Source organism: Drosophila nasuta, chromosome 2L (assembly GCF_023558535.2).
Source record: "Drosophila nasuta strain 15112-1781.00 chromosome 2L, ASM2355853v1, whole genome shotgun sequence".
Taxonomy (NCBI): Eukaryota; Metazoa; Arthropoda; class Insecta; order Diptera; family Drosophilidae; genus Drosophila; species Drosophila nasuta.
The window spans coordinates 22,575,053-22,594,073 of NC_083455.1; the positions used below are offsets into that span (position 1 = coordinate 22,575,053).

Below are 19,021 nucleotides of genomic sequence, written 5' to 3' on the forward strand. Positions count from 1 at the left end.
AAAATATATATAATAACAATCATAATAATTATTATTAATTAATTAGCGCCGTGGCGTTTAATGATTGCCAAAGGAATCCCCTTGAAAGAGGGCTCAAGTCACGGCAGTATTTTTAAGCCACCTTAATGGAGAGCTGCACAACGTGAAGATTATATTAAGACGTATATATATTTGTCCGAGGATTATATGCCATTTAAATGGAAAGGTTTTATTTTTAGTGCGTGGCATTCTAAGAAGTCGCAAGCGGTCGCAATTATTTGACAAAGGAAGAATTATTTTTGTCTTCTGTTTCTGTGCGCTCTTTTTGTGAACACTTTTTGTATGCGAATGTTTTGTATATTTATGTTGTTTTTTTTTTTTTTGTTGCGTGCTAAAATTAGCAAGGAAGAAGGAAAAAGCCAAGTGACCGCAAGTGACTTGCACTTGGCCGTGACGTCAAAGCGCCAGCTCCGCAAAACTAATGAAGACAAAGTACTTATTTATTTAACGGCAAAACTAACCCCGAACCCAAAAGGGATAAACAACATGTGTGTGTGTGTGTGTGTGTGTTGACGGTGGCATTCAAGGTTGCTGTTGCAAGCACTTGTAGCTGGGCTTTTAGCCATAGCCAAGCCATAGCACACACAAGTGGCAGGCACTTTGGTGCAGGCTCAAGCAAATATGTTGCATACTTTGTGGCACACAGAGCAATAGCAATAGCAAGAAGAGCCACTTGCACCTGCCTCCAGGTGGCTGCTCGCACTTGAGAGCTGCAGCTTAAAGCCGACAGCATAGTTGAGCAATTAAAAGCGAGAAATGTTTCACAGTATTCACACTGGCCACACTCGCACTCACATTCACACTCACACTCGCATTCACAGTCAGACATGAAAATCAACAACAGTCAATGAACCCTCGATCAACAACAAAACAGAAAAATGAAATGAAATGAAACTAAACGTAGCAATGAAAAAAAAGAAAAGACAAGACAAGTAAAAGAGTCCACAACTTGTTGTTGTTGTTGTTTGATTATCGTGTCATTGCTTTTACGTATTCATTCATTCATTTGTTCATTCATTCAGTTGATAAGTCAGTCAGCCACTCAGTCAGTCAGTCATTCAGTCAGTCTAAGACCAAGACAATAACAAGAAAATGATACGAGTTTCAGCTGGTGTCGTTGTGGCACTTGCAACGTCGTCTCCAACATATAATTGTCCAGCTAAGTACAGCAACAACAACTAAAAGAGAAGAAGTGACGCCGCTTTGCTGGCGTCGAGTGCAGCAATTTCTGTGAATGGCTCGACTGCCCCCCGTCAGCTTGCTTTTCCCCTTCCCCTTCACCTTCACCATCACCTCCTTGCCTTCCCCGTAGCGCAATAACGCCCACCCGAGTCCGACATCAAGGAGCCAACGCGGCAACTTCGAAATACCCTGCCATAAGCTGGGCACAATCAAAAGAGTTTGCAGCGAGTAGAAAGAGAATATATTTGCTACAAATTGCGAACAAATGGTATTTGATATATTTAGATTTGTATGAAACATTGTATAATAAAATAATGAATATAGCAGAGAGAGAAAGACGGACTGTTAGAACAACGTTCCAAATATTGTATTTTAAATATATTCAAAAAATATATAATAACAAAAAAAATTATACAAAAACGTAGCTTTTGTTTTTAGATTGCAGAATAAATTATTAGATTTAGGCAATATAATCTAAAAACTCTTATATCTTAGATTTTAGTGACGTCTATTCAAGAACATAAAAAGAACTAATTAATATGATTCCTCACAATTTTATAAAAACAAGCCCACATATTCATGCTAATCATAAATAAATTATATTTCCATTTTAGTAAAAGGTTTTATATTTAAAATGAAAATATTAAATGTATGCAGTAATTTGCTTTAACTGTGATAACAACACATAAATATCAAATAAATTTTATGCACATACTCCTAATTAAGTAAAGAAATAAATGTTATGCATAAACTCAAAAATCAACTTATATATCATTTAAAATCTGCAATTCCCTAATTACTAAACCGCCTTTCATTAAAAAAATACCCAACTTTAATATGACAAATAATTTTCGATTTTCTACAGCATATCTTTGTAGTTGTCACTTATCATCTTCGCAGCTGGTGAGTGGCCAGCAAATGAATGAGTAGCGACTAGTGAGTAGCGAGTAGTGAGTAGTGAGTAGAGTGAATAGTGAGTGCAAGGCTGAGCAAAATTGCTTGCGAGAGCGTTCGTTGGGTGCAGTTCAATTAACCGGCTGATTGCGCACACACTCCCTGACCAATCTGCTTGGGGACATCTTCCCACACCCTCAACAACAACAACAACAACAACAACTGCTGTCTCTTGCCATATTGAAGCGAATGTGTGACTCACTGACGGTTTAAGATTTTAATTAATATGTCATGTTAATTGCAAACGTTTGCAATATGAATGCGAACACACGCAATTTTAATCCGAATAAACCAATTAACAAACAAATGCCATAAATAATAAGGTGACGTTTAATGAAATATGCAAAAAAAATGCATTTCAAATGATGCGCCAATTAAATGGCATTAACATACAATAAAAAAGTGCAATACGTGTCGTATGCGCAATATGCTAATTGCTGTAAAATAAAGGATTTAAATATGAATATGAAAAGGAGAGAGCTTGCAACATTAAGTTGCACTCGAAAGGATTACGTTCACTCTGTGTGTGCGACCTTTTCAATGTGAATTCGTTTTAGAAAATGTTTCCTTGAAATGTTTAACCGTGACCAACAACTTCATGACATTTCCCAATGTCCTTTTTCGTCTTTAAAGCGTGCAATCAACTCAAGCATAGCCAAATCGAAGCAACGAAAAAAAACAACAAAAAGAAAAACTGTCAATAAAAATCTGTCACACATTGGTCAGTTCAAAGGAAACTGAAACTGTTTGCAACATATGCGAAAATTGCGAAAACACACAAAAAAGAAAAATCCCATTCCACTAGCATATTACTCATACGACACCGACACCAAGACTGAACGAAGTGTGGAAATTTCTGCCACTTGACAAATGAGAAATTCAAATTGTGAACGAGAATTTCTATTACACTTTTTTTTTTGTTTTTCAAATTCCACAGCAATGAATGAATGAAACGAAATGAACTTAGCGGGTGGGGAAATTCCATCGGTGATTAGTTCAAGGCAACACTTTTGCATACTGTATGTGTTTTATCATCAATAAGAATTTCCGCCCTGAGCAATTCGAACCTAAGCCAACATTTTGCCATTTTTCTCAGCTCACTTGGAAGTGACGTCAAGTTCAGAGAGAGAGAGAGAGAGAGAGAGAGAGAGACTTGAACAAATTTAATAATTAGCGCTACGTAAAAATGCTCGCAACACTTTTTTGCGATGTGTGAAAATCTAATCAACAATCTCACACACATCATCAACAACAACAACAACAAGAAACATATATCATGCCAAAAAAAAAGAAGAGAAGAGAAGAAAAACAATAATAATAAAGTCGCAGTAAATGCAGCAAATCTAAATTGAAAAACTTTGCTGCAAAAATGTTTTTGCCCGACGCTTTTTATCTGCAAAGTAATTAAAAATTTGTTGAAATGAAAATTTTTGGCATTTACTCGTATTTATTTAGGCGCATTTAGGAAAACATTTGAACACTTGCCAGCTGGCTGGCTGTCTGGATGGACTAAAGATTATCGCGTGGGTAAGGTAAGTGCTATGGACTTTGCCATCTACTATTATAATCAATAAAAAAAAGAGGAAAGATTACAAAACAGCTGACAGATTGCCTTCAGAAATGTTCATTACAATCTAAAGTTAAGCCTCCAACTCTCGCTGTGGAATTCTTCAAGTTTTATCGAGAATAAAATTGAATCACTTCGCTTATTTGCTGAGATGGTCACGTCTCGGTTTATGCGAATTTTTCCATTGTGATTAAATGGCAAATTGTTGTTTGCTTCACACTCATGATAAAAGTAAACCACTTGAATGAGATATGTGTGTGTGTGGAATTGAGGGGCGATAAAGATGAAATAGTTTTGTTTGCGGCATGTGATGTCCTTTTGATTGCCCATCAAAGATACATTTTGTATCTATTCAAGTGTGGAAATACGAAATAGTTTTCGTTGAGGATACTTTTGCAGATAAGTTGCTCCACTTTATAATCGATTTAATCAGCACTCTCTCTATCATAACGTGATTAATCATTGTCTTGTTTGCCCAGTTATCGCTAGAAGCATATTTATCACATCATAACTTATCAGTTCTTGGAAAAATGTAAGTTAGTTTTTATCATGACTATCATATCTACTTATTTGTCGAACCCTTACCTATCCCTCTGAGCAACTCAATTAGCCGACTTAAAAGCCGCTAACAAGTCGAATGCGTGGCCAACTGATCGACTGATTCAATCGATCAACAACTGCTTACCACGAGCTTCTATTTTCGCTTTGTTTCCAACTTGGGAGGCAACAAAAAAAAATCAGCAAAATTTGTATTTTGTATTTCATTAGTTAATCTCACGAGTCTCGTGTTAATCAAGTGTTAATTAGCTGTTGATGAGTTGAACTCACGGAGACGTTACGTAGCGTCTACGACAATATTATTTGTTTTGTTTACGTCGTCTCGGCCTCGACGTATTTGACAAAAAATGATCTCAAATTTCCATGTGAAGTGTCTAAGATGTGACAGACTTGCGTGATATATATATATAAGCATATATAAATACAATAAATAAATATCAACAAAATATAAATATAAACATAAACAAGAATAAATATATCAATCCAAAAAGTGCCGCACGGAAACTTTTTTACATGTGAATTTCGTTTTGCGAATCGCAAATGTCATTGAAGATAATCAAGAGAATTATCTATATAAATAAATAACAAGAAATTCGAATTTGAAATCATCCATTATATGAGCGCATTACCATGGCAAAATGAAAGAAAACAAAATCAAGTGCGCAAATAACACCGCAAATACACCTCCAGCAATAATAATCATAATAATATTGTATATATATCGTATCTATCTTAGCGTATTATTTTTTGTTTACTTATGCATACACTTATAGTATTTGGATATGTTGACTATGCAAACCCCCTTCAGTGTGTGTGTGTGCTTATGGAGAATTTTGAGATTGGAAAAATTTGTACTTTTCACTTGGCACTTGTAATTGCTTTGTTTGTTTATTCGTTGGCAGTGCTGTGAACTCATAAGCCAAAATACTCGGGGAGGCCATAAGGAAATGGGTCAGCTAACTTTAACGAATGCGGGTTCTTGAACTGTGGTCATATTTAGTGGAAAAGTGGCACGTGAGAATAGAGGAAAATTTAGAGATCATAAAATAAATGGAAACAAGAAGAAGGGTGTGTTCGACTATGAGATACTCGCTACTCATTTGAATAAAATTCAAAAAGGGCGACATTCATTTTTAAATATACCAAAAAAAAACCAAAAATATACCAAATATTATATTTGGTATCATTTTTAATGTAATCCAAAAAGTGCGACATTCATTTTAAAATATACCAAATATACTGAAAATATACTAAATATTATATTTGGTATCATTTTTTATGAAATCCAAAAAGTGCGACATTCATTTTTAAATATACCAAAAAATACTGAAAAATATACGGAATATTATATTTGGTATCATTTTTAATGTAATCCAAAAAGTGCGACATTCATTTTTGAATATACCAACAAAATACTAAAAATATACTAAATATTATATTCTGTATATTTATGTATTACTATATTACAAATATACCGTAGACTGCAAAATATACCAGATTCGACTTTGAGATATGCGCTACTCATTTTTAATTAATTATATAAATATACCAAAAATACTAAAAATATACTACAAATTATATTTGGTATATTTATATATTACTACATTACAAATATACCGTAGAGTGTAAAATATACCTGATTGTCATACACATGCCAACTTCCGCCTGTTATACCAAAAAATACTTTAAAATACTAACTATTACATTTGGTATATTACTACATAAATAATATACCGTAGAGTGCAAAATATACCAGATTGTCATATAGATGCCAACTTCCGCCTCTTAAGTTATAATATCGAATATCAAATATCGAATATTTCATAAATAGTAAAAAAATGTATATTGCCAAGCATCCTAATAAAATTTATTAAATTAATGCGTATGTATATTTATTTCATTTGCTATGAATAATCAAATTAAACATTTAACATTTGTACCGAAACCAAATAAAATAAAACTTGTTTATATTGTTCAACATCTCAATGAAATTTTGCAGAATTAATGCAGATATTTACTTGGATCGCTATGAATAATAATATACTTAAACATTTAACACTTCTATAGGAAAACAAATACATTATAATAAAGCATTATGAAGCGAAATAAATTCCCCCAACTAATTTCCACTTCACAGCCAAGTTCAATCTGCATATGTTCAATGTAAAAAGGTTCCAGCGAAATGTATATTTAATTTAATTTCACAGAACAAAAAAAAAAAGAAAGATATTTCCCTTTCTTTTGTTCGGCTTATGGCTTATGGCATGCGTCGTCTTTTTCGACTGAATAAACATGAGGACCAAATGTTTATTTTGTATATTAATTCCATTTTTTTTTCATTCCAAAGGCAAAACAGAACCGAACACACACACACACACATATATATGTGGTTCTGAGTCTGGTTCTGGGTTTGGTATTTGGTGTCGAGCCCAGCATAAATTGTAAGACGATGCCTCGAGGGCGGTCTCCAGAATGTTTACAATAATCAAAATATTGCACAACGTTGCACATTAATAAGCACAAATTAAAAAAAGGCTTCGAGCAACGTTGAAATGAACGTTGCGTTTTCTGCGAAATTGGAAATTTGAAACGCGTTTTCGGGTTCACAGCAACTGCAAAAAAGAACACAATGTAAACAAGGCCAAGAGCCCAAGTATACATTGGCATCGACTCTTTTTTGACGAAATGTAAAGTAAAGAGAATTTTGTATTTTTTTAAACAACTTTTTTACAGCAGAAATATTAATTTCAAATGAAAAAAGATAAAGAAAAAACCACACGACTTTATCGGAACATGGAGAAAACATATAACAAACTGTGGGTATAAGCGATAAAGTATACATCACTTAAATAAAGGGATATTCCCTAGATTTGCATATGAAGCAAGTCTAAAACTAATTAACTAATTAAAATAATAGACAAGTTTCCGCATTATTAAGAATTTGTTATTATTTTATAACTTTCAACTTGTTGCATTTTGAAATTTAAGGGTCACTGTAATTGCGAACAACATTTCCCAGTATTTCCCCCTATTCTCGAGCTCACGTTTTAAGCATGGGGCCACAGGGCAATTAGCTAATACAATAAAAACTGCACTTTGTCTAGAACAAACTGAATACAAAAACAACAACAACAACAATGCAGGCGCCACAGCGCAGCTTAGAGAGAGAGAGTGATGGGTGAGAGGGGGGAAGGAGGGATGGAGGGAGCCAAGTCGTTGGGATTTAAGCATCAATTTTAATTCTATATTCTTTTGTATTAAGCACTGGAAAATTTTCCACCAGCTGTGCACGCAAGCGAGAACGAAATCGAAACAGCAACAGAATCCGAAAGCAAAGCGGAAAGAGAAACAGAACCGGAGACGCAGTGTAATAGGAATAGAGGGAAGCAAGGCGCGATGGCACAGCCTCAAAGAAAGTGCATAACAAAAGGCAAAGGGAAAAACATAAATAAACAGAGGCTACTCAAACAACGAGTAAGAGTGAGAGAGAGCGAGGGAGCAAGAGCACATTGTCACATTGCTGATAATGAATGTGTGGGGGCTTAGCCTATGTATGTGTGTGTGTGTGTATGTTTATACCAACACATTCATCACTCCGCAGTCTATAGCAAATAAGTGTAGCCTGTTGTAATTAATGAAATTTGTTTGCATGGCTGCCAAAAAAATGTTTAGATATATTGCAACAAGTATGTTTCATTAATGCAGATTTATTAATGTGAACTTTGCTTTTGGCACAGTGCGAGCAGTGCAGCATGCGACCATATGTGTGTGCGTGTGTGTGTGTGTGAGTGAGCGCGCGACTGCCGAGGGCAACCCACGCTGCCTGATAAGCAGCAACAGCAACAACTAACTGCGCGCGTCACTTGCGGCGAATTCAACGTTGCGGCGAGAGAGCCGAGTACAATTGAGCGAACGCAGCTATGACGACAGCAGCAGCGACTGAGGCAAAGGCAGAGCGACTGCGACAGCGGCCCCAAAAAAAAAGCAGCGCGCGGGCGTCAGCGTCAACGTCAGCGTCGCGTTGCTTACCGTCGCTTTGGTTTGTCGCGTGGGCAGCGCCATTTCCTTCATTCATTGCATGCACAGAGGCACAGAGGCGATCCGCTCTGTTTAATACCCTGTAACCAATTAACACAGAGTTGTTGTGCGCAAGGCAGTTCAAATTTATACAACCTGAATTAATTTTTAGAACACCAGTACAAAAATATTATACAAATAAAACAAAAAAAATTATTAAGATAAATATTAATAATTTGTAGAATATCAGTGGAAGAATATTATATGAAAAAAATAAAAAAAATTATTCTCAGAATTTAATTATAATTTTTGAGAACATTCGTGAACGAATAAAAAAAATAGAAAATAATAAAAAACGAACAGAATTTTATTCTAATAATTCATTTTAAATATTCGACTTTACAAATCAAATAAAAAACAAATTATTCAGAGAAATATTAAATATTAAAACTTTTTTTTAGAATGTCCGTAACAAAATAGACAATACTATAATCGCACACAGAATTTTATTCTAATAAATGAATAGAATTCATTTTAAATGAAATCAAATAAAAAAAATGATTCAGAGAAATATTAATTATTTTTCAGAATATCTGTGAACGAATAAAAAAAATAGACAATAATATAAACGAACACAGGATTGTATTCTAATAAATAAATAGAATTTATTTTAAATATTCGACTTTACAGGGCATGTCACAATTGAGCTTTTGTGAGCACACAAAAATTATACTGATTACTCTTGTTGTTGTATTTTATATTTCATTTGGCACACATTTTGTTGTAGTTCGATTTATGACGCAAGTTTCACTCTGCCTCCAACAAGAAATGCCTTTCAACTGATTCACGTTCGGAGCACCCCGCACAAAACCGATTTCAGTCGTTCTACAATTTAAAATTAACAATAAATTGCAACGAAAAATAATAGATTGGTTGGTAGGGGTCAAAAATATAGAGACAAATGGCAGAGGTAAAGAAATAAATACAGAAATAAATATATATTTAAATTCTACATATGTTTACATATGTTTTTATGGTAGTTGTTTATTTTACTGGGCAACCTTGGGCCATCGAACTGTCTATCCACATGCATATTCATATTGTATGGATGTATATATGTATGTGAATACATTCCGATTATAGTATATTTGTGTATATATGCTGGTAAGACGAAAAGTCGGGCAATATTTTATTCATTTTATGGCAGTTCCCCATAATTGTGTAAGAGAGAGAAACAAATGCTATGCGTTGAATCTTTGCCAGAAACAAGGGGAGTCCGTTCAATCATAAGGATTGTATCATCAGAATGTTTCTTTTATAGTCGTTTTACTTATAAATTAGTATTTCTCAGATTTACTCAATTATCGCTAATTTGTTCGCAGTATTCATTTTGCTGACGTCTGAACAGCATAAATCTTGATAACCAAAATTTCATAACTCGTCTTTCAGGAGTTCAGAAGTTTTACCGATTGCTAATTTGTGACCTCGATCCATATACAAAATTTAAGAACCTGTCTTGACATCGATCTTAATAGTTAACGAGTTCCAGGATCGTTAAATTACGTTTTAAACATTTGTTTTACCTCAAAAATTGTTTTTCTACGAAGGATTATTTAATATTTTTAATATTGAAAATTTCACAAATGCAGTTTAACTGTTTAATGTTGTGATTATTATCGTTATTAGTCTTTGTTGGAAGCACATGACTTGGGAACGAGTTTGGGCACTGAGAATGTTGAAATTCATCTCTCGTTTACCCAACTCTGGCTGTTTGATCAGTTCAGTTCTTCAACATCAACGAGATGCAAATTAATAGCGTTCACAATCGTTAAGCGAATACAACTAAATAAATGACACGTGCCGGACAAAATAAAAAACCGATAACAACAGCTGTTTAAAGTAAAGTATTACGAAAACGGAGATCAAAGAAAAAAGAACAAAACAACAAAACAAAGCAACAAAAAAAGGTGTTAAGCAATAAAAACAAAAGTAATAAAGTTAAGTAAAGTTCAGAGATTTGTGTGTGAACTTATTTGCATAGATCATAGCTACGCATTTAAATACTAAACTCATTAATAATAATAATAAGAGTAATAAATAAAACAATGTTCAGTTATCTCATCAAGACCCCCCCCGCAAAACCGCTTCTTAGCATTTTGCATAATCATGAACAAAAAAAGTGCTGAAATTCCGCAACGTTTGACGTCAAAGAAATTAAGCATAAATTAAACAAGAGCTTTGCAAAATGGCAACAAATATATTAGAAGAAAGATAGAGAATTGAACTTTTCTTTATTTTTATTTGTTATCTTTTTATTCGTTTGTTTGGAATGTCTCCAAGAACTGTTAACCCACATAAACGGGCTAAACAAGTTGGCTAAGTCGCAATAGCCACACTCAAAATGCGCATCGAAACAGGAAGAAAACATCCAAAGTCCACTCTCCAGTGCAAAACAACTGTAATTACCATATAAGTAAGTTGTCAGGCAATATTCCATATATCTTTCCATTTCCCACACATTTAAGGTGTGATCCGAAATGGTCCGAACGCGTCAGGTCGGGTTGGAGCATGTTTGGCCCCATTGTCGGCCATGAAGTTGAAATTGAGGCCAACGATCAGAGAGGTTAACAGAACCAAAGATTATACGAGGGAAAGATCACGATCTACGCGGAACCTTGTTTCAGCTAGAAGCCTTGACTCTTAAGTGAATTGGCACAGTTCTTAAGAAATTCAAAAGAAGTGGAAAAATACTGTGCGCTGCAATTTTTTTAAAAAATCAGAGAAGTCTATTAAAAAATCATAAACAAACGGAAAATTTCTCAAAGCGAAAAAAATGAAAAAAACATTTATTACCCCTTAAAACATGTACTGAGATCTCAAAAGATTAGCAACTGAAAGCTTTTATAAATCTTTTGAGAAACTTTCCCAAATCCTTAGTAGTTCTAGTTCAATAAACTTCAGAAAAATCTTCATAAGAACTTTTATTACTTCCTAAAAACACCTGGCTGATTGTTCTTTCCCCCATTGATAGAGGGAAATGCATAATCTTGAATAAAATCAGCGAGTTATTTTGGTTATTTTGGCCAACTGACGGCATTAAAAATTTTGCTGACTGATATGATTGGTGCGTGTCATATGCCAAAATTGAAAAGAAATGCGAAATGCGGTTATAGAGTAGAATATTTATTATTCTTATTTATTATATGTATGTATGTATTATATATGCTGATAAGTAGCGTCCATAGCGTGAGTAATGACTAGATTTAGCTGGATAACAATGGTAATTCCTCGCGATAATGACAATCATAAACAGCCGAGTCGTGTGCACGCTCACCACAGAGATAAAGCGAAAGAGGGAGATGGAGACAGTGAGTGGGTGACTGGGTGAGAGAAAGAGAGATAGAGATGAAGTGCGGGAGATTCGAGCTTATCATTATATGTATGGGGACTACTTGAAGGTGCGTCCGGGTTGATTGAGGTTCATAAGTCTATGTGTGTATGTTTGTGTGGGTGTCAAAAGTGTCGACTAACCTGATAATTATTTATTATAATTGCTTACATAAGGTAAATACGTAATATTTCTGGTTAAAACAAGACGCTATAAAAGAAGTTATTGCCATAACAATTATCCGATTTTAAAGCGAAGCCTTTTAACTGAATACTCAAAAAAATAACACAAGTGCGAGCGAGAGAGTGAGGTAGAAAGAAGTTAAAGGCAAACAAAATGCGACAAAATCATTTCCGCTACAATAGCAACAACAACAATGTCTCATGTAAAAACACTTAATGACTAAACTTGCTCTCACACGCACACAGCCACTACAACAGTGTGTTAGTGCGTATGTCTGCTGCTCTTTTATCTAGAGAGCGACGCGACAAAGTTAAAGTGAACAACACACCGAGCGACCGCACACCTGTCTGCAAGCTTTTGTGCAAAGAGAGTGGGAGAGAGTGTAAGAGGAACAGGGAGGGCAGCTGTGCGTTGGCTGCTGCTCAGGCAGCTTATCGGTTGGCACATTGCGCACTCTCTCCCACCCTCTCAAGCTTCCGTTGGCACAACGGCGATTCTCTCTCAATCTCGCTCTTCTACTCTCTCGCAATTGTCAACGTTGCTGCGCTCTCCCTCTGTCGTATGCACACAAAAGTGGAAAAAGACCTAATAACAAAAGCATAATAACAAACGACGCACTTCATACAAAAATTATGATATGCTCTGCACAATAAATAATCATAAATAACAACAATTATTGTCACACCAGCACAATTGTATTGTTGTACTTTTTTTGCAAGCCCGCCGCATACATAAAACACACACTCACACCGATAATAATAACAAATACAAATGGGGGGAGATAAGTCAGAAAGTCACCAACGCAGTCGCTGCAGAAGAAAATAGCAACAAGCTGGCAACACTGTGCAGCCCAACGTGGATGCCAAAGAGGAGAGGAAGCAAGGGGAAACAATGGCTAAACAACTTGGCAGCTGCTGATCAGCTGTGTACAAGAAAAAGAACGTAGAGTTGAGCTTTTTTCTTCATCTTCCAAAGCTCTCGCTCTCTGTTGCACTCCAAGTTTAACTCACAAATGCAGTTTTATTTGCTGGACACTCGTTTTCATCATTTATTTCACTTGCTCACTTTTTCTTGTTGTTGTACATTAAACATTTGTTGCTGTGCTATTTACATTTATTTTTAGCGGTTTGCCGAAATTATTTCATTTGATTTCTTCTTTTTTTTTTGAGGCGTTGTGCATAATTTTGCGCCTATTATTTGATTAAAATTTTGTGTATTTCTCTTGCTAGCATTTGCTAGATTTTAACACCTCTTTGCACACACAAACACACACACTCACATTCACAGCAAGATCAAGCTGAAGAAGAAGCAGCACACGCGACTGTTGATCGCGTTACGTTTACGTTACGTATTTTTTTTTGTAGTTATTTTTTTTTAATTCGCAGACCAAAATGAAAACGACGCGCGCATCTTGCAGTTGTGTTCTTTCTCTGTTGTTGTTGTTGTTCTTTCTTTTTAATGCATTCCTCTGTCGCACACACACGTAGATACATCTATAAATCGACACACACACTCGCGCGCACTTACAAAACTCTGCCCGAAAAAAAATTATATTTATTTTAGTTGCGTTTTCAAGTGTTGATTTTTCTTTTTTTATTTTTATGTCAAACAATTTTTTTCTTTCTCGGGCCGCTTTTGCCGTCGCGACAACCATACACGTCGAATATCTGAGGGATACTAAAAACGAGTTGCGCTCAAAAATTGCCTGGCCAGCAAAAGCGACACAGCAACGACGACGACGGCGACAGCGACGCCGACAACTCGCGGCGAATTCGCCTAAAATAAACAAAGCAAAAACACTCAAATATGTGCGAGCAACGTGAGCGCAAAAGAACATTGAGCTTTTGTTTTCGTTGCTTTTCATTTTTTTTTTTTGCTTTTTGCTTTGCTTTGCGTATTATTTACATTTTGTCGAGCGGCGATTAATGAACTTCAGCTGGCGCTCGCTCACAGCTCAACGTTCGTCCCGCTCGCACTCACTAACTCTCTGGCGGACTTGTCTCTCTCTCTCATTGTGTTAATCGCTTGCCTTATTTGTTTGTGTAGTAGATATGTGTAGTTTGTTGGCTTTTCTAGTTTTGTTATTCTTGTTGTTCTTCTTTCAATTGCATTTGCACTCCTTTGCTCTCGCTCTCTCTCTCTCTCTCTCTCTCTAGCACTAACAACACACTAACATTATCATGCGATTGTTGATAGCGTGTAAGTTTTTGCTTTGGTGTTGCCAGATTTCTTATCAGTCGCAAAAAAACAATGTTTCAGATTGTTGTTGCCTTTGCTGTTTGCTGCTAATGTGACCATGGCCGCAATTGATTGCCCGTTCTCTCTCTATCTGAGCTACTTAAAAAAAAAAAGTCTGGCCACCTTTGTGGATTTGCATGCTGCAAAAGCTTAAGAGAATAAACTGGAGAATGCGCAACAAGTTGCAGTTAGAATTTAACTTTTAAAAGTGATTAAAAAAGATCGCAAAACAGACCTAATAAATCTTCCAATTCGAATGCGGAAATTAGCAGAATTCTAATTTGTGTTTGCTTTTATTTAATGCTTACAATATGCCAATATAATTTATTATTTTTTAAGCTAATATTTCATTATTTAGTGAAATAGTATTTTAATTCGATTCAATGCCTACGCGATAGGCTTAACATAAGGCACTAAATAATCCATAAATCGTTATCACTTCAGCAGCCATATAAAGCAACAGACAACAGCTGAGCAGCTGTCTTATTGTCTTGCTGTTTCTTTTCTTTGCCTTTCTGACTCAAAGCAAACAAAGCGAACGAATGCAACGCCAACACAACTGCAACTTGAGGCGCTTTTGTTTTTGGCAAATGCAAAAGCAAACAACAAGAAGAAGGAGAAAGAGAACCGGCTTTGAGTGCGAGTCGGAATCCGAAAACATAAGCAGACCAAAGAATGCGTTCAGCAGCTGATGCGAGCTTTTCGATAAAGCTTTTATGGCTTTGAGTTTGCGTTTGCAAACGCAATAAAACGAAAAGAGCTTTGCAAGCTTACGATATACGAAAGCGAGTGGAGTGCAAAATTTGTGTTTTACGCTCAATGCCAACTTACCGGCAAAGCACAAGGTGTGAGTGCACAAATGTGTGTGTGTGTGTGTGTTTGTGTGAGCGTGTCGAGTCGGAAACGGAAATGACAACAGAGCCACAGCCACAGCTACAACGACGACTTGAAGCATGACAGCGTCGCTGACTTCCTGCGACTTCCGGCGACAAGTGTCTTTGTATCTTTCCCTATGTGTGTGTGTGTGTTTAAGTGTGTCTGTGTGCTTTCCTTCGTCTGTCTTAGCGGCGCTTCACTGTGCCGCCGACACGCGACATTGCCCGACCATAAATCCAGCCAAGTTCCTCTTCCCTCTTCCTCTTTGCACTCCCTTTTTGGCTTGGCTTCGCTTGTTTTGTTTGTTAGCCTTGTTTGAAATTAATTAAAACTTTATGTGATTGTTTTTCGCACTGTACAAGTTTTTGAGTAGCATCCCCTTTGCCCCTTCCCTCCCCCCACATCTCTTACAACAATGAATATATATATATTTGCACATAGTTTGAGCCAATAAATCATTCAACTTGTTTACCGACGCAGTTTGTGGGCCGCTTAATTATTTTCCAGCCATCGTGATTTGTTATCGATTGGATAAACATTTTTCCACTTTTCCACTTTTCATTTGTGTTAGCCTCTTGCCAACAATTTCCATTGCCGCTAATCCGCCAAATTGGCTAAAAAAGAGTTGGCCAATTGCATTTGGCGAGGGAAATTGAAATCAGTCAAGCGTCTTAAGTAGGCAAACAGTTAAGTGTTGCCACAATTTGTGGCAGGCCAAGCAACTTTGTTGCAACTTATTTGCTTAGCTGCTGCTAATTGTAAAGCGGTTTTGTTTCTTTTTGGGGTTTTTTCATTTTTCTGCTAATTTTCTATCTTCTAAGGCTACAGCTTCTTCTTCTTCTTCATGTTCAGAGGTCATCAACCATTTATGAGATTTGGCTTGAAGAGCCACAGAAACAGAATTTTAAACTGAGCATAAAGTTAAAGTGTTTGTGCAAGTCTGAGAATGTTTTCTATTAATTAAGCTAAATGTCCAAGTACATTAAAGAAGCTCTCTTTGGGTATCTTCAAGTATTTCAATCTATCTCATTATTTGTAGATTTAGGTAATCAAACAAATTTCTTAAGAAATTTCCACAATGAAATAGAAATTGTTGCTCATATTTATCGACTCACTTTTCTACAATAGAAATTTAATAACCAGCATTTCACTTTATTAACATTTCAACTTACACATTAAAGATCAACAAAGTCTTCTCCATTAACAAGTTACAACTTTGTGAACATTTTACAAATTGGTTTAGTAAAAGCAAAAAATACGCTATAAAATGGTCATAAACTTTGTTCAAGTGAAATGCCAAATGACTAAGCACTTATTTATATCCCTCTAGCAGGTGTTAATTATGGCAAAAAGTCAACAAAGGGTTGACAACTTTATCTGCACTTAACGCTCCTTTAGGTGGCCTTTGTTGTAACCAAAGAAACCTTGACTAACAACTCCTCCTTCCTCTCTCTCTCTCTCTCTTCTTGGCCATGTCTCTTTGTGTGACATTAATATTTTATCTGCCAGCGTTAATGACAACTACAGCAAAAACTTTAACATTCGCAATAAAAGCAAAAAAGGAGCAACAGGCGCCAATGCAAAAATCAACAAAAAAAGAGAAAGAAAAGGAAGAACAACCAAAAGTCATTCATTTGTGAGAGAAAAAGAGAGAGTTAGGGAAGAGAACTGAGAACAATGCCAGGATAATGAACGCTTAAACATGCTGTGAATCAAAGCAAAAACTGCGGGGCATGCCACTGAACTTTGACAGCAACAGTGGAGTGAAAGAGAGAGAGGGAGAGAGTGAGAGAGCAAGAGTTTTTGCTTTGAAGTGACCATCAAATGGCTCATGAAAATGCCAAGTGCATTTTGAAAAGGGTATAAATCAAAGGTTTATACACCTCAAGATACTCCAAAAGGAATAGTTGACTTTTTATGGTTAAATCCATAAGAATTATCAAAAAATAAATAGTATATCTTTGATTTTTATTAGGCCAGCAAAATGTCTCTTTAAAATTAACAAATTTATTATCCATTAAATGTTTATAAACAGTCAATTAACTCTTTCTTGATCGGGTCAATTAATTTTTTGAGTTCATGCAAAATCGTTTAAAACAAAATAAATGCAAAGATTATGCACATTTATGGCCTAATACAAATTTCGACCAGCTTCAAGATTCTCTAAGAATTATTAAAAAAAAAAACAAGAATAACTTTGATTTGTCTTTGCCCAGTCTGATTTGCAATAAATCTTTTTAAAATTAAGAAATATATAATCCATTAAATGTTGTAAAACAGTCAATGAACTTTTTCATTGAATTTTAGCATTCATTAAAAATCGTTTAACATAAAATAAATGCAAAATGCAAAGCAGATGCATTAATTGCTTGCCTAATTTAAATTTCTACCAGTTACCCAATTTATAAACATAATTTCAAAATTTATAATATAATCGTCATTAAAATTTGACGATCCATAAAAAGAACATTAAAAATATACAATGTGTATATTGATTTCCCATTTGCTGACAATTTTTTATGTATTAAAAGTATTAACTAAATTTGAAAGTATTCTAATAATATAATCGTCATTAAAATTTGAGGATCCATGGAAATAAAATTTGTATATTGATTTACATTATTTATTCTACCCATTTGCTGGCAATTTTTAATTATTAACTAACTTTTTAAGTATTCTAATAAAATAATTCTCATAAAAATTTGAGATCCCTAAGAAGAACATTAAAAATATACAATTTGTATATTGATTTCAATTCTTTATTTAACCCATTTGCTGGCAATATTTTATGTATTAAAAGTATTAAGTAAATTTAAAAGTATTTCAATATTTAATTCATTCAAAAACTTACCAATTTTACGGCGAGCACGCCACAAAACCGGAGGTGCGGCTTGATTGGGCGAGGAGGCCATTTTAATATGTTTTCTTAATTCCAGATTTCTGTAATTGAAGAGAAAAAAACAACAACAAAAAAATGATTAGATATTTTGCTTTCAGTGATCTCATAATTCGGTGAAAAAAAGTTGTTTAATAAATTTAATTTCGCTGATTGATTGAGTTTCCAGAGAAGCAAAAGTCTTATGCAAGAAATCTTTGGCGATGATATTGAGCCAATGTTTTGTGAGCTGAGCATATCCGCAAAATGGCAAAAATGAAATTAAAAAAACAAATTTAACAAAAAAAAAAAACACATCCGCCATCTATCAGAAAAGAGCGCAGAAACAAAAAAAAAACCAAAACCCAAAAACAAAATCATGAATGACAGCGCTGATTAATGGACTCGACAGCAAAATAAATACAGGCAAAACATCATTAGGCCATGCGGAGTTCATCTACAACAATACATGGCAACGACTTCTCCACAAAGAAGGCAACAAATATCGAGGAGGAGTTTGTTTTGCCTTAAATACGATTAAGCGAATTTGAGTTTAAGACTAATTATAGTACTGAAACTTTCAAGTGTTTCGAAGAACTTGCGAAAAGAACTTTATTTTATTAGAATGGTAAAGATTAGCAATAGAAATCACTGGAAAAATGTGTCTTCATTTCTATTATAGAAGATGTTTAAGAACTACTTTTATATGGCTAATTACGTTTACTGCAATTGAATCTTAGCTGCTTTGGTTGGCAATCTGGTATATTTTGTTCTCTATGGTATATTGCGAATGCAGTACTTAATCGATATACCAAATGTGTCTTTCGGTATATTTTAGTATTTTTTGTTTTATTATTCGGTATATTTGAAGAAAGAGCGGTATTATTCTTAAAATATACCGAATACTAAAGCAAAAAATACTAAAATATACCAAAGGACATATTTGGTTTAAATATGACCATCGGTATATTAATTTATTTTTGTGGTATATTTTAAAAAAGAGCGGTATTATTCTTAAAATATACCACAAAAATAAATTAATATACCGAAGGTCATATTTGGTATTTCAAGGAAGTACTATATTCGAAATATACCACAAAGGTCAATATATACCAGATTATCAGCCAAAACAGCATGGACTAAA

At 34.9% G+C, this 19,021-nt stretch overlaps 1 protein-coding gene across 3 annotated transcripts in view; it reads right to left on the minus strand.

Annotated features, from left to right (window-relative positions):
• The window catches only part of LOC132798994 (dual 3',5'-cyclic-AMP and -GMP phosphodiesterase 11), a 91,073-nt gene that overhangs the window by 27,198 nt on the left and 44,854 nt on the right, over window positions 1-19,021 (minus strand). For all 3 annotated transcript variants that reach the window (XM_060811090.1, XM_060811089.1, XM_060811088.1), the window contains exon 2: window positions 17,854-17,942. In XM_060811090.1, the coding sequence (XP_060667073.1) occupies window positions 17,854-17,914 (61 nt within the window). In that variant the 5' untranslated portion in view covers window positions 17,915-17,942. The remainder of the gene's footprint in view (window positions 1-17,853; window positions 17,943-19,021) is intronic.